Source organism: Bos mutus, chromosome 15 (genome assembly GCF_027580195.1).
Source record: "Bos mutus isolate GX-2022 chromosome 15, NWIPB_WYAK_1.1, whole genome shotgun sequence".
NCBI lineage: Eukaryota > Metazoa > Chordata > Mammalia > Artiodactyla > Bovidae > Bos > Bos mutus.
Genome location: NC_091631.1, coordinates 44,174,858 through 44,189,521, shown reverse-complemented (window position 1 = coordinate 44,189,521; position 14,664 = coordinate 44,174,858). Strand labels below are relative to the sequence as shown.

At 48.2% G+C, this 14,664-nt stretch overlaps 1 protein-coding gene across 9 annotated transcripts in view; it reads left to right on the top strand.

Moving 5' to 3' along the window:
* The window catches only part of PLEKHA7 (pleckstrin homology domain containing A7), a 231,841-nt gene that overhangs the window by 181,484 nt on the left and 35,693 nt on the right, over positions 1-14,664 (top strand). For 6 of the 9 annotated variants that reach the window (XM_070384032.1, XM_070384033.1, XM_070384031.1 and 3 more), the window contains 4 exons: positions 9,953-10,475; positions 11,201-11,287; positions 11,860-11,979; positions 14,029-14,082. In XM_070384032.1, coding sequence (XP_070240133.1) covers positions 9,953-10,475; positions 11,201-11,287; positions 11,860-11,979; positions 14,029-14,082 — 784 coding nt within the window. The remainder of the gene's footprint in view (positions 1-9,952; positions 10,476-11,200; positions 11,288-11,859; positions 11,980-14,028; positions 14,083-14,664) is intronic. The other 3 variants (XM_070384038.1, XM_070384037.1, XM_070384035.1) reach the window with 1 other exon arrangement.

The window sequence follows — 14,664 nt, the reverse complement described above, 5'->3', positions numbered from 1 at the left end:
GGCATAGGGAAGTGCTCAGGCACTGTTGACATTCGGCTTTATTATACCCATTTCTTCAAGAAGTGGTTTTAATTATTTAGAGGGAAGACATTGCTTGCTATTTGCAAAGCACTGTCTGTATTTTATAATTTTAGATTCGTTAGGACACGTTTCTGAACGTGTAGCATTCAGGGTCACTCAGCTTTCCCAGTGTCCTTAGAAGCCACTGTGTGCTGTCTAAACTGTGAAGACAGCAGGTCCCCGTCACCATCCTAAGGCTTCTAAAACAAGCCTTGGACTGGAGACAAGACAGCAAAGTTGTGGTCCGTTCAGAAAGTCTGCAGAGAAAGCAATGGCACCCCACTCCAGTACTCTTGCCTTGAAAATCCCATGGACGGAGGAGCCTGGTAGGCTGCAGTCCATGGGGTCACTAGAGTCGGACACGACCGAGCGACTTCACTTTCACTTTTCACTTTCATGCATTGGAGAAGGAAATGGCAACCCACTCCAGTGTTCTTGCCTGGAGAATCCCGGGGACGGGGGAGCCTTGTGGGCTGCCATCTGTGGGGTCGCACAGAGTCGGACACAACTGAAGCGACTTAGCAGCAGCAAAAAGTCTGTAATCTGATCCAGGTGGTCTGTTGTGAGGTTAAATGGTGAAGAACTCACAATGGAAGCTCCCTGAGCAGTTGGTAGACCTTGTTGTGGGTCAGATGAGGACACTGTCCAGTTCCCTCCTGACACAGACCAGGTGTCAGTTCTGTTTGATCAGATTTTGTGTCTTATTGAAAACAGCTACTGCCCTAGGACACGTAAGGGGAAAGCTGCTGTTCTTGGTGCCAGGCTTGGTAGACCCCCTAGGAGGTAGTTCTGAGTGACTTTGTTGCTGAGTGAGATTGGAAACTAGCAGGGGTTGTATCGTGCAGGTTCTGCTACTCCAAGGTAAGGAATTTGGATTTTATTTGAAAGAGCAATAGGGGGAGCTGCTGGAAGGTTGTGAACAGGTAAGTGGTATGATCTGATTCACAAAGTAGATCAGAGCCTAGGGAACAGGCTGTTGCAGTAGTCTAGTACGGTGATAGCCTGGTGAAGGTGGAAACAGAAAGAAATAAATTTGAGGTACATTTTGAAGGTTGAGACAGAAAAGCCTGTCCATGAATTGGATGTGCAGAATAAGAGAAAGGGAGGAACAAGGATGATCCCTCAAATTTTGAATTGAACAAAATTTGTTCTGAGTGGTTGCTGAGATGGGCAAGTCTTAGGAACAAGTTTCAGGGGGCAAATCAGGATTTCCATTTTAGACGTTTAAATTTGAGAACCTATTAGATCTCCAGTGGGCCAGACGTCTGGGAGGCAGGTGGATGTGGATTGTGGTGTGGAGGTTTGGCATCTGGTTGGACATGTTGATGGGGAGCCCTGAGTGCATAGGTGGTATCCCAGCACGTTGTGTTACAACAGAAGTGAGATCCAACAGAGGAAATGGTGTGTCAGACAGAAGCTACTCATGGTAAGTTAGCTGTTTCCTCTTATACATAACATCTCTTAGAAACTGAAATCAGTATGGGGCTGACTAGGGCAGGTAAAAGCAAGAGAAATCAGAAGTAGAAGCAGAGAGGAGGGGCATGGATTTGGCCCTGATAAGCCTGAATGAAGAGTCTGGATTTAATCTTGAAGGCTGGTGAAAGCCACTGATGGACTTAAAATGGAGTGTGGCATGATAGCTTTTAATATTTAGGACAGTGGTTTGAAGGGTATTGTCAGGGAAGAGGAATCAGGATAGCTGGGGAGAATTTCAAGACTAGGTAATCTAATTTAATCTAATCTAATTACGTAATTTTAAGGTTAGGTAGCTCTTTCAAATCCTGAAAGATGATGCTGTGAACTCAGCAGTGGCCACAGGACTGGAAAAGGTCAGTTTTCATTTCAATCCCAAAGAAAGGCAATGCCAAAGAATGCTCAAACTACTGCACAATTGCACTCATCTCACACACTAGTAAAATAATGCTCAAAATTCTCCAAGTCAGGCTTCAGCAATACATGAACCATGAACTTCCTGATGTTCAAGCTGGTTTTAGAAAAGGCAGAGGAACCAGAGATCAAATTGCCAACATCTGCTGGAAAAAGCAAGAGAGTTCCAGAAAAACATGTATTTCTGCTTTATTGACTATGCCAAAGCCTTTGACTGTATGGATCACAATAAACTGTGGAAAATTCTGAAAAAGATGGGAATACCAGACCACCTGACCTGCCTCTTGAGAAATCTGTATGCAGGTCAGGAAGCAACAGTTAGAACTGGACATGGAACAACAGACTGGTTCCAAACAGGAAAAGGAGTACGTCAAGGCTGTATATTGTCACCCTGCTTATTTAACTTCTATGCCGAGTACATCATGAGAAATGCTGGACTGGAAGAAACACAAGCTGGAATCAAGATTGCCAGGAGAAATATCAATAACCTCAGATATGCAGATGACACCACCCTTATGGCAGAAAGTGAAGAGGAACTAAAAAGCCTCTTGATGAAAGTGAAAGTGGAGAGTGAAAAAGTTGGCTTAAAGCTCAACATTCAGAAAACTAAGATCATGGCATCTGGTCCCATCACTTCATGGAAAATAGATGGGGAAACATTGGAAACAGTGTCAGACTTAATTTTTGGGCTCCAAAATCACTGCAGATGGTGACTGCAGCCATGAAATTAAAAGATGCTTACTCCTTGGAAGGAAAGTTATGATCAACCTAGATAGCATATTAAAAAGCAGAGACATTACTTTGCCAACAAAGGTCCGTCTAGTCAAGGCTATGGTTTTTCCCGTGGTCATGTATGGATGTGAGAAGAATTGATGCTTTTGAAGTGTGGTGTTGGAGAAGACTCTTGAGAGTCCCTTGGACTGCGAGGAGATCCAACCAGTCCATTCTGAAGGAGATCAGCCCTGGGATTTCTTTGGAAGTACTGATGCTAAAACTGAAACTCCAGTACTTTGGCCACCTCATGCAAAGTGTTGACTTATTGGAAAAGACTCTGATGCTGGGAGGGATTGGGAGCAGGAGGAGAAGGGGATGACAGAGGATGAGATGGCTGGATGGCATCACTGACTCGATGGATGTGAGTCTGGGTGAACTCCGGGAGTTGGTGATAGACAGGGAGGCCTGGTATGCTGTGATTCATGGGGTCGCAAAGAGTCGGACACGACTGAGCGACTGAACTGAACTGTACTCCTTACCTATTCCCAGTTGTAACACAGCATACCCATGTACATGGTGAAGAAATTTCCCAGGGGATTCTGATGTACCACCATCCAAAATGAGACTACAGTCAAGTTTCTTTTAGTAGTTTTCAGTATTTGTTTCTGTATTTCCAAATAAGATATTTGTACTGCTTGGTTTCTTGATTTTCAGTTTTAGTTAGCTATTGACACTCTACTCTAGAAAATAACGATTTAAGGCGCTTATTCCCCTCTCTGCTTTTCCTTTCCAAAAACACACTTACTCTTATTCCAGCTTTATAATATAGTTGTCATTTTTATTTAGAGCATTAGTCGATTTTTACATAGTTACATAATGTAAACTATAAATATTCACTGCTGGACCATAGTTTTCTCTGTACTCATTACTAATTTATCACCAAACTCAGAGCTAGATGTGTAAATCTCCCTTTATTCAGGGCCCTCAAATAGTAATTTACTAATAAGGTAAAAAATCAAAATAATAACAGTGGGTAAATACTTAAAAATAAGTGCCCTTCTATTTTACTTCAGAAACCTAGATCTACTCCCTGACCACCAACCACTGTGTTAAAAACAAAAATCCATGTTCTTCATCTCGCTTTGTTTCACTTAATATGCCAATGAATATACAGATATTTTAATATATCTTGGCTCACCTTCTATATCAGACATATAGACTTAGATTATTAATTTGAAATGGTACAGAATATTGCATTATATTCATCTTCAGTGATCTTTATACCATTTCTCTGTTGATGGAAGATTAGGTTGATTGTTAACATTTGCTAGTATTACAAACCATGCTGAAGTCAATGTCCATGGCCAGTTGTCTTTACAAATAAGTGCAGGTATACTTGGAGAACAGATTGCTTGAAATAGAATGACTAAGTCAGAGGATATATGTGATTTTGATTTTGATTGATTTTACCAAATTGACCTTCAACAGTGTTATTTCAGTTTATACCCCCCGCCCAAAGTGTCCCGGTTTCCCCACCCTTGTATTATCTTTGACAACCGTATTCAGTTAACTCCTTGCTCTGGTGGCCATATAGAAGATAGTTAAGTGGAGAAAAGTCTGGAAAGAACACGGTCAAGTATGAAGTGGTCATATTTTGGGTAGGAGGCAAGGAAGACCTCAATGAAAGCAGTGAAGATGGTGAGGATTGTGAGGATGGGATGGATAGGATACATGGATGCTGAGACTGGGTAGGTACAGGGCTTGGCGAACTGATTTATCCAGGGCTGGAAGGTGAGGAGGGCCACGGGTGGAGTTGAGGTTAACCTTAATGTTTGACTTGGTTAATAGCTAGGTGTGGTGCTGAGCATGGGAGGGGGAATAAGCTTGAAGAGGAATGTGTAACTGTGGAATGCCCATGTGGAAATAAGCAATAGTTCTAGGGAATGTGAGTTCAGTTAGGGAGAGATTTGGAAGTCACTGCCATGGAGGTGGTAACTGATGCCCAGGCAGTAGTGGAGATCACCCAGGGTTGAACACTTCAAGCAGTTGGTTTTTAATTCTGGCTGCACAATTTGGTCATTTGAGGCCCTGCCCAAGAGATTTTGCTTTCTTTGGCTGGGGCAAGGTCAGGGCATCAGTCTATTTTAAAGTCTCTCCAGGTGATACCAGTATATGAGAGAGGTTTGACATTTACTGAGGCCCATGTCCCCTGCCTGGAAATCTGATTCTGATGATCCCAGTTTCAGCCTGGACATCAGGAGTTTTCAAAATATCCCATACCCCTGGTGATTCTAACATGCGCTCAGGGTTGAGAATAACTGGCTTGGAGGAAATAGTAGCAGAGGGCCAGCGGCAGACTTGAGTCTTCCTTGGTGGTTCAGTAGGTAAAAAATCCTCCTGCAATGCAGGAGATGCTGGCAGACATAAGTTTGATCCCTGGGTCAAGAAGGTCCCCTGGAGGTGGGCATGGTAACCCACTCCAGTATTCTTACCTAGAGAATCCCATGGACAGAGGAGCCTGGTAGGCTACAGTCTACAGGGTCATGAAGAGTCAGACACAACTGAGTGACTTTCACTTTTCAACGGCAGAAGCCTGAGGATCTCCAGCCCCAGGGAGTGGGCAAAAGCAGAGACTGCTTAAAGAAGTCTAGTAGGAGACGGAGGAGGAAAACCGGGGTATGGTGAGGGGGGATTCATTTGGAAGGAGTCCAGTCGGCAGCTTGCTTCCTAGGTGTGGTGCTTTCTGAGTGGGGTGGGCACCTGGAAGGAGAATCTGAAACGTCAGTCTCTGCTGGTCTTGCGCTCAGTAGCAGAGGCCTTTGGTTTCACCAAGCCGCTTGAAGGGCCTTAGGTGGGTAGACCTTCATAATAGAGCTAGAGTTTTGAAGTTAGGTCAGAAGGCAGAGTACTGGGAGGGCAAGGCAGAAGGGAACCAGAAAGAAGGCATGGCCAGTGATAAACCTTTTGAAAGAAATGACTTTCAAAAGCTGTGCAGCTGATATGCAGTTATAAGTTGTGATTGTGAAATGTGCCTGGCAGCCCACAGACCTAGGTTATTCTGCTACACATGTTGGGGGCTGGGGGCAGAGCAAGGAGCTAAAGGATGAGAAGCCAACTGCAAGGAAGTAAAGGTGGCCGGGGAAAGTGTTGAACTGTCCCTGGGATATGGCGCCATTCTTATCTAAGGGGAAGACATGAGGTCTGTGGATGAAACAGCTCATTGGCCTTGGAGGTCATTGTGCACTCAGTGAGAGGAATCTCAGCCTCGTAGTGGAAGCAGTGCTCAGTGGGCCTAGGGGTTGAAGACAACCCTTGGAGAAGAAAGCTGTCAGCCTCTGAGGTCAACAAAGCACTCAGTCTTTGATTATTCACGTGTATCTGGGAGGGATTGCATATCACATATCAAAGTTATCTTTTTTCCCCCCTTAAAGATGTTTTTATAATCTCTTACAGTCAAGTAATAAGTAGATCTGGCTGCTTAATAAAGGAAGCTCCCGTTTGAAAATACAGAAGAGGGATACCCATGCTCTGTATGATGGAGACTCTGCTAATTTCATTAGCTGGAGCACGTTGGACTTGGCAAGGAGGGTTATTTGAACTGTAATATGATCTTGTATTCGTGACTCTAGACCTCACGAGGAATTATTTCTAATAGTTCTTTCAGTACATGGAGGTGTCTATTATATTTCACTTTATTAAACTCCTTTGGAATGGTGGTTTGCAAGGGCAGACTGACACAGCCTTAGAATCTTACCACATTCTATGAAGTTGATTGGAAATTCTAGCCTTCCGTGTTTTCCTAGTATTTAAAATAATGCATACGTGTGTAATAAAAGGCAGGGGTAGGGGCAGAGTCAGGGAGTGCAGACATTACCACGAGGAAACATGAAAGGCCTGTGCAGTCGGTGTGGAAGCTCGGGTGAGGGCCATCTGCTGCGTAAGTAACTGGTTATAAGAACTGATTTCACATTTTGATATGACTATTTTATAGGGACTGTATCAGAATATGTAGGTAGATGCCTTTTGGAACAAGGAGGGCCTATGGCAGAAGGAAGGAGGTGTAGAGTCTTCTTTTTGGATAAGGCTGAGATTGGGATCCAGCAAATGGGTCTGCTCTTAGGACAGCTGCTCTGGGTGCTCCTCTCTGCTCTCGGGGGACCTTTACCTCATCTTACAACCCTATCCACTGTGTCCTTCCCTCTACCATCTGTTAGTGGTGGTTTGGCCTCTGGCACCAGGACTTACTATTACATGGGGGTCTTTGGAGTTACCCCTCCAATGGCCAGCACTGAGGGGGTGGCAGGCAGTGTATCAGCAGAGGGCACAGGCTAGAGGATGAGCTGGGGGCTTTGGGGCATGGCCCTGTGTGAGTGGGTGGGTGAAGGGGCTCTAACCATCTGGACGTCATAGGCAGGCACGAGGAATGGGTTGCAGAGCCAGACTGAAGGGGTTTACAGGGTGAGCATGGGTGGGATGTGCTTTGCAGAGTTTGCATTTTGCTTCAGGCGGAGGAAACGGTGGTTAGTACAGTCATGAACACCCAGGGGGAAGCCCCTGGCCTGGTTTCTGCCACTGCTGCCACACTGCCCCTTCCTCAAACACAGGCCCCTCTGAGAAATCCGTAGCAAACCTGCCACCTGGTGGCAAGGAGACATGCTCGAGGAGTCTGTGCTGAAGAGATCTTAAAATTACCTTCCTTAAATGCAAAAGTGGTCTTCTCAGTAGTAAAGAATCCACCTGCCAAGGCAGGAGACACGGGTTCAGTCCCTAGGTCTGGAAGATCCCCTAGAGGAGGAAATGGCAGACCACTCCAGTATTCTTGCCTGCAAAATCTCATGGACAGAGGAGCCTGGTGGGCTGCAGTCCAGGGGGTTGCAAGAGTCAGACACAACTTAGCAACTAAACAACAACAAATTGCAAAGGTAACAATAAAAAGAGAATAAAGTCACCATTTTATTTTTCTGGTTTCACCATGGGCCATGTGGGATCTTACTTCCCCAACAAGGGATCAAAATTTGCACCCCCTGCATTGGAAACTGAGTCTTAGGCACAGGACCATCAGGGAAGTCCCGAAAGTCACCATTTTTGAACGGCAACTACTACTAATCCTGACAACAGTCTATTAAATGGTTCTTATGAGCCCCATTTTACAGTAAGGAGAGTGAGGACATAAAAGATACTAATCTAAGGTCCTGTAGGTAGGAAGTGATGCAGTGACTTTAAAAACAGAACAGCACTTCTCCAACATGAGCCCCTGGAGGGCTTGTTAAAAACACAGATGGCTGGGCCTCAGCCCCAGGTTTCTGATTTTGGGTGGGGCCTGATAACCTGCATGTCTCACAAATTCCCAAGTGGTGTTGAGGCTGCTGGATTGTGCTGTGAGTAGCACTGGCTTAGGACAAGGTCTGGCACCTGGTAAGCACAATATAAAGATTTGTTATAAAATTGATAAAGGCAGAGTCAGGATTCAAACCTGGGCCTAATTCTGAAAACTTGTCCTTTTTACATCATGCTGCCTCTCAGACTGGCTTAATAAATTCAAGGCTTAATAAAACCCTCTCCTTGGCCCCTTGCTGAATTTTTCTTTTAGAAAATAAGATGGCTGGTAGGTAGTGGTTTTCATGATCCTACCCAGCTTTTGTGTGCTGGAGTATCTGTTGAAGGGCTGGGTATGCTTCAGGACTTTCTTAGACCATGGACTGCACCACAGAATGAGACACAGTTCCTGCCCCCCAGGGATTTATGGCTTGGCTGGGGAAGAGACAGCTTACAAGCAGGAAAAGGTTACATCAGTGCAGGACCTTGGAAAAGCTACAGACCGTACAGTAACTAGGGCAGAGCAGGGCAGGAACCCCAAGGTCTGCGGCGTTGCAGAAGGCCTCCATGGGAGAGGCGTGTGTCCTGAAGAATGAGTGAAAGTTGGCAGTAGGCAAGGTGAGCCCACTCAAGTAAGGAAAAGAAGAACAGTACTATGAGAATAAGGAGAGAAAAGCTGGAAGGGCTCACCCCTGGGTGACAGTACTGTCTGCATCTCATGGAGCCTGCAGTCTCTGTCTCATTCATTCTTCAGCTCAGCCTTAGGAGGCAAGTAGTTCCTTCCTCACCTTGTAGGTGAGGAAACTGGGGCAGAGCAGTCAGGTAAGTTGCCTAGGGTCACACAGACAGTGGATTCAAGTTGCCCAAGTATGTAGGAGGCCGGACAAGGTCAGGGTGAGACAGGGGTGCAACTGAGAGGGGGTGCCTTTTTAAATGTTGGGCCTTTGGTGCTCAACTTGCCCTGATTTGATCTTGGTCTGGTTAGGAGGAGCAGTGAGAAAATAGCAGGGCGCTGAGGGTTGAGGTCAGGTGCTAAAGAGCCATGAGTATCAGGAGAAGGGGTTTAGAATTTGCTTCATAAGCAGCAGGGAACTCTTGATGGTTTTGGAGCACAGGAGTGATTGGATCCAAGCAGCTGACTGTGTATAACAGGGAGACTAGATAGAAAGGTCTCCAAGTTGTCTGAGAAGTGAAAGTCACTCATTCATGTCCGACTCTTTGCGACCTCATAGACTATATACAGTCCATGGGATTCTCCAGGCCAGAATACTAGAGTGAGTAGCCTTTCCTTTCTCCACGGGATCTTCCCAACCCAGGGATCAAACCCAGGTCTCCTGCATTGCAGGCAGATTCTTTACCAGGTGAGCCACCAGGGAAGTCCAAAAATACTGGAGTGGGTAGCCTATCCCTTCTCCAGGGGATCTTCCTGACCCAGGAATTGAACTGTGGTCTCCTGCATGGCAGGCAGATTCTTTACCAACTGAGCCAAGTTGTCTGGGAGGCAATAATTAATCAGTATCTGGACTAGAATAGTGGGGAAAAGAAGGAACGGATGCCAGCCACTTCCTTTAAGAAGCTCCAGAACTTGGTGCTGGGAGCATCTTGGTGACTGGAGGAAACAGAGGCATTTCCTAAAGATAAGCACACCTGTGGCAAGAGCTAAGTGATGGTGAGAGAGAGAGAGAAAAGAGAGAGAGAGGGAGACAGGCAGGTTAATTGTGCTGCACCGGAAGTGGGGTGGCCAAGTCAGCCTGGTGGTGGGGGTTGACACTGCAGGGTTGATGGAGAACGTGGTTTAGGAGCGCTCTGCTCAGGGAAGGAAATGAGTGAAGTGCCAGCCGTCTGTGTTGATTGTTCTTTGGGGTTCTGGCAGGGCTCCCTCAGGGCCCGGCTCTGTGGCGTTGCCCCGCTGCGTTTCCGGCAGCCCTGCAGACCCCTTGCAGGTCCCCTGACCTGTCCTCTCCTTTCCCATCAGCCTACCCCCGGAGCAGACCCTCCCTCGCCAGGGCCCCAGCCAGCACCTGTCCTTCCCAGAAAACTACCAGACCCTTCCGAGGAGCAGCCGCCACCCCTCGGGGGGCTCGTCGCCCCCTCCCCGCAACCTGCCGAGCGACTACAAGTACGCGCAGGACCGAGCCAGCCACCTGAAGATGTCGAGCGAGGAGCGCCGGGCGCACCGGGACGGCACCGTGTGGCAGCTCTACGAGTGGCAGCAGCGCCAGCAGTTCCGGCACGGCAGCCCCACGGCCCCCATCTGCGCCGGCTCCCCGGAGTTCGCCGAGCAGGGCCGGAGCAGGAGCATGTTAGAGGTGCCCCGCTCCATCTCCGTGCCTCCGTCTCCCTCGGACCTCCCTCCCCCAGGACCCCCGAGGGCCTTCCCACCCCGGCGGCCCCACACGCCAGCAGAGAGGGTCACTGTGAAGCCACCGGACCAGAGGATGAGCGTAGACATCTCGCTGGGGGGTTCTCCCAGGAAGGCATGGGGCCCCACCACCAAGGTGAGACTCTGGAGGCCCTGCCAAGCTGCCGGGCGGGCAGCCTTAGGGCGCTGGAGAGAACGTGGTTTGAAGAGAATGAACCAGGGTAATGCTAGGTAACACTTCTGCGGTTCTGTACTGCAGCACTGGGAGCAGCCCTGTGAGGCGGGTACTGTTTTCTCAGGAGTCCCTGCTCTCTGCAGGTAGAGCATTCCTGTGAAACCTTTGGTAAGCCAAGATGGCCTAAAGCAAAGAAGCAATTACCTTTTTCTGTAAAAGCGAAAATCTCCTTTGGATTTCAGTTATCAAAAAACAGGTACTAAAGGTAGGTCTTTTGTAAAATCAAAGTGGCATATAACAAATTTTTGGAAAGCAGGAGATCCCTGTGTGCCCATTTCACATATGAGAACCCTTGGGTCTTAAGGGGTGAAGTTACTTGCACAGGGTCATACAACTCAAACTCTACTTTCTTGCAGCTTGGAAGGCAAGGAAAGATGTCTGTGTTCAGCCAGTTCAGTTATTTATAAGAACCCGATTTAAGGTTGAACTTCCAAGAGTCTGTCACAGTTAGGCATTTTCGTAACCCGGTGCAGAAGATGTGTGTCTGCATTAGACTGGTGAAGAGTCAGGCTGAGAGGGGGCCCTGCCCTGGGCTCGGCTGCCCCGGTGGTGAGTGGCAGACGCTCTGCCCCGGCCCCGCTGCCTTGCCTGGCTCTCTGTGTGATGTCTGGTCTCCTCTCCTGCAGAACTCCTCTCATGTGGACCGACGCTCCATGCCCTCCATGGGTTACATGACCCACACTGTCAGTGCTCCCAGTTTACACGGAAAATCGGTAAGCAGTGCCTCCTTTCTGGGTCCGGGTGACTGAACTGATCCAGCCTGTGAAGGGCTCATCTCGTCAGGGTTCTCCCAGAAGCCAGTCAGAGGCAATCTGTATTTTAGAGATGAGGAACTGAGGCTCAGAGAAGTCAAATGAGCTGCCCAGACCCGTCTCGCCGGGACTGGTCCTCCCGAGGTCGGCAGGAGAACTTGGGGAAAGTGGAAGAGAATGTGGAATGGAGGAGGATGTGGTGTGTCTTCTTTTTGGGGCAGCGTTCTCCAGCCACCTGCCTTTCCCCCCTGTTGGCATCTCTCCTTTCTTCCCTGCGTTTGCTTTGATGAGTTCCCTGTCTTCAAAGTTCAAGTGTGGGTGAGGCTGCACTGCTGGTGGCTGTTTCCTGATACACACTACTTCCTGCATCTCCCTTTCTGCCGGTGCCTTTATTTGTCCTAATGACAGAATTAGTGCCCTAATTACTTAGCGGTGTCGCATCAGTGCTGTCCCGGCAGCAGGGTGAAGAGTAATGATAGCGTCGTGCTCCCGCGGTGGCTCACTTCCTCACGATGTGTCTTGCACACCCGCAGCTGGAGGAGCTCTCACTGCTTCTCGCCCAGTTACGGCAGCACCAGGCCAGGTTGGCCAGTGTGCGAAATTTCGCCATCGGCCAGTTACTGCAGCACCAGCTGACCTTTCCCTCCTGCCAGGTCAGCGCTGGTGGGTCCCCTCAGGGCTGGGGGCCACCCTGGGGACCAGGGAGTGCCATGCTGGCCTGTGCTCCCTCGTGCCCGTGCTCTAGTCTGTCCTGCTGTCTGGCTCTCTCCCTTGTTCCTGCCTGTTCGCTTCTGGATGCTACTGCCGGACACTGTGCAGCCATCATGGGGCCTACGCCCCTAGTGCTTGGGAGCAGGGTGGGAGGCTGCATGGGGTGTGAGGGACCTGGACTGTGGCTTCTTTGCCTGTGAGTAGTGATTGCCAGGCTGGTGTGTGGTCACGTCCAAGGGCTGTGCTGGTTGTCATCCTTGTTGCCACCGTGGGCACTCCTTGCGATGCTGAAAGGTGTGTGTCAGCCCAGAAGGAGAAGGCATCATGTCCTCTCATCTGGACAGTGCCCTGCTGATTGACAGAGCATCCTCACACCCCTTAGCCTGGTGAACTTCACAGTAACGTGGAACAGGTTAGGTGAAACAGGTGGGGAAGTGATTTGCCCAGGATCCTGCAGTCAGGGGCATGCAAGACCAGAGCCGAATTGCAGGTCCTGTCTGGCACAGTGTTTCCAAGACATGGGTTGTTGCAGGCAAGCTTCTTGCATGGCCAGGCAGTTGTTATCCTGGGCATCATCCTAAAGAAAATGCTGGTCCACACAAGGCTGGCCTCCTGGCTGCACAGAAGTATGTAGGGGACAGATGAGGAGGGTGAGGAATTGTCACCTGCCTTACCTGTCCTATTTTAGTGGGACCTGAAGGACTCAGGAAATGTCTTTGGAAAAATGAGTCTAAGGCAACATATGCAAAAATCCTAAGTTGGGAATTTGGGTGATTTTTTAATAACATTGCTTGGCGCTATCCCTCTTACTGCTGTGGAACTGGGCTGACTGAGGAAGTAGGAATGGGTAAGGAGACAGTTTAGGGTCGGAAATAAGACCTTAGAAGCCACTGGTGTACCTGGCCGTGGTCCTTAAGGCCTTCTTATGTTTTAAAACATTGCCTAAACATTTAGCATTATTTATTTATTCTTAAAAAATACTTCAGCAAGCCTGTAGTCTATTTTTTAATTTTGGGGGATTAAAAAAAATCACACAACTTTTGGGATCTTAGTTCCCTGACTAGGGATCAAACCCATGCCCCCTGCGGTGGAAGTACAGCATCTTGACCACTGGGGAAGTCCCTGTTTTTGTTGGTATTACATCAGAGCTCTAAACCCAGACCGCCCTTGCAGCCCTGGCTTGCTGAGAGGCCTCTGAGCTGGCGGAGAAAGTGCCAGGACTGTTTTTCTGAAGCTTTCATAGTCCCTCTGCCTCACAGTTAGCTTCTGTAATCCATTACGTGGAAAGCACCAGTTCTAGGGAATCAGAGAGTCTTTTTCTTATTCTCACTGCTTCTGGTCATCATATTGAAGAACTCACCGGACTGTCAGAGATGATGCAGGCAGGTCGGTTTGCCTGGATCTTCCTGATCTAGCTCCCGGCACAGCCACCTTGACTTCATGCTGAGCAAATGGAGCCAGAACTTCCAGGGCACTTTATGGAGCCTCAGGTCCTTATCCTCCTGGAACCCAAGGTCTTAAGGGGACTCCCTGGGTCACCTGCGTCATCTCCATGCCTCTTCCAGGCACCAGTCTGCACCGATTAGGGGGTCATTTTCCTCTGCGCAGTGCAGAGGTCTGGCGACCAGGTTTGGAACGTAGCATGTCCCTCAGGCAGACCCCTCTAGCTTTGTGTCCGGAGCTCACCTCCACCTCAGCTGCGCTGCTGTCCTAGCCCTCTGATAGGATGTGTGCTGGCCCCCTGCTCCCCCTCAGACTGTCCCCAGCCCATGGTGGGGCACGCTGGCTTTCCCCCCATGGTGGACCCGTGAGATCCGCCATGCTGAGGGGCTCTGAGCTGCACCAAGACATTTGTGCTTCCTCTGTGGCTCGGATGTTGTCCTCCTGTGGTCTCTTGTCCCTGAAGCTGCACCGTGTAAATGATTCACACTTGAAGGGACACCTTTGGGTTCTCATAGCTGGCTTTTTTTCTCTCTCTGCTTCATTTGAAGGCTGACGATACCTACCTCCAGCTGAAGAAAGACCTGGAGTACCTGGACCTAAAGGTGAGTGGCCTCAGGGGTCTGCTTTCCTTGGCGCTTACCTTTCTGAGTGTGAGCCTCATCGGAGACCAGCCCCAAAGCCAGAGGCCTTGCGGGTCTTATAAATCTGGGTTTCAAATGAAAGTGTCTCCCATCTGAATCGGAAGGCAGAAGTTTTGTTTTGGTGTTTTTGATTTTTTTTTCTTTGGTTGCTGTGGCTTTGAAAATTTCATTTTTCAAATGGAATATAATTAACATATTATATTGGTTCCAGGTATACAACAAAATAACAGTTGTATGTATTAGGAAGTGATTGTAAGTCTGATTAACAACAATCACCATTCTTGGTAATGAATTCTTTTTTCCTGTGATGAGAACTTTTAAGATCTACTCTCTGAGCAACTTTCAAATATGCAATGTAGTATTAATAACTCTAGTCACCATGCTGTATATTACTGTCTCATGATTTATTTATTTTATAACCGGAAGTTTCTCCCTTTCAGAAGAGTTTTACTTCTTATTGCCTCAGACGCTGGGCTCTTAGTTTCTTATGAATTTTGCTGTCAGGTTTCTGGTTTACAAAATGAGGGCACACACTCTTGCTCT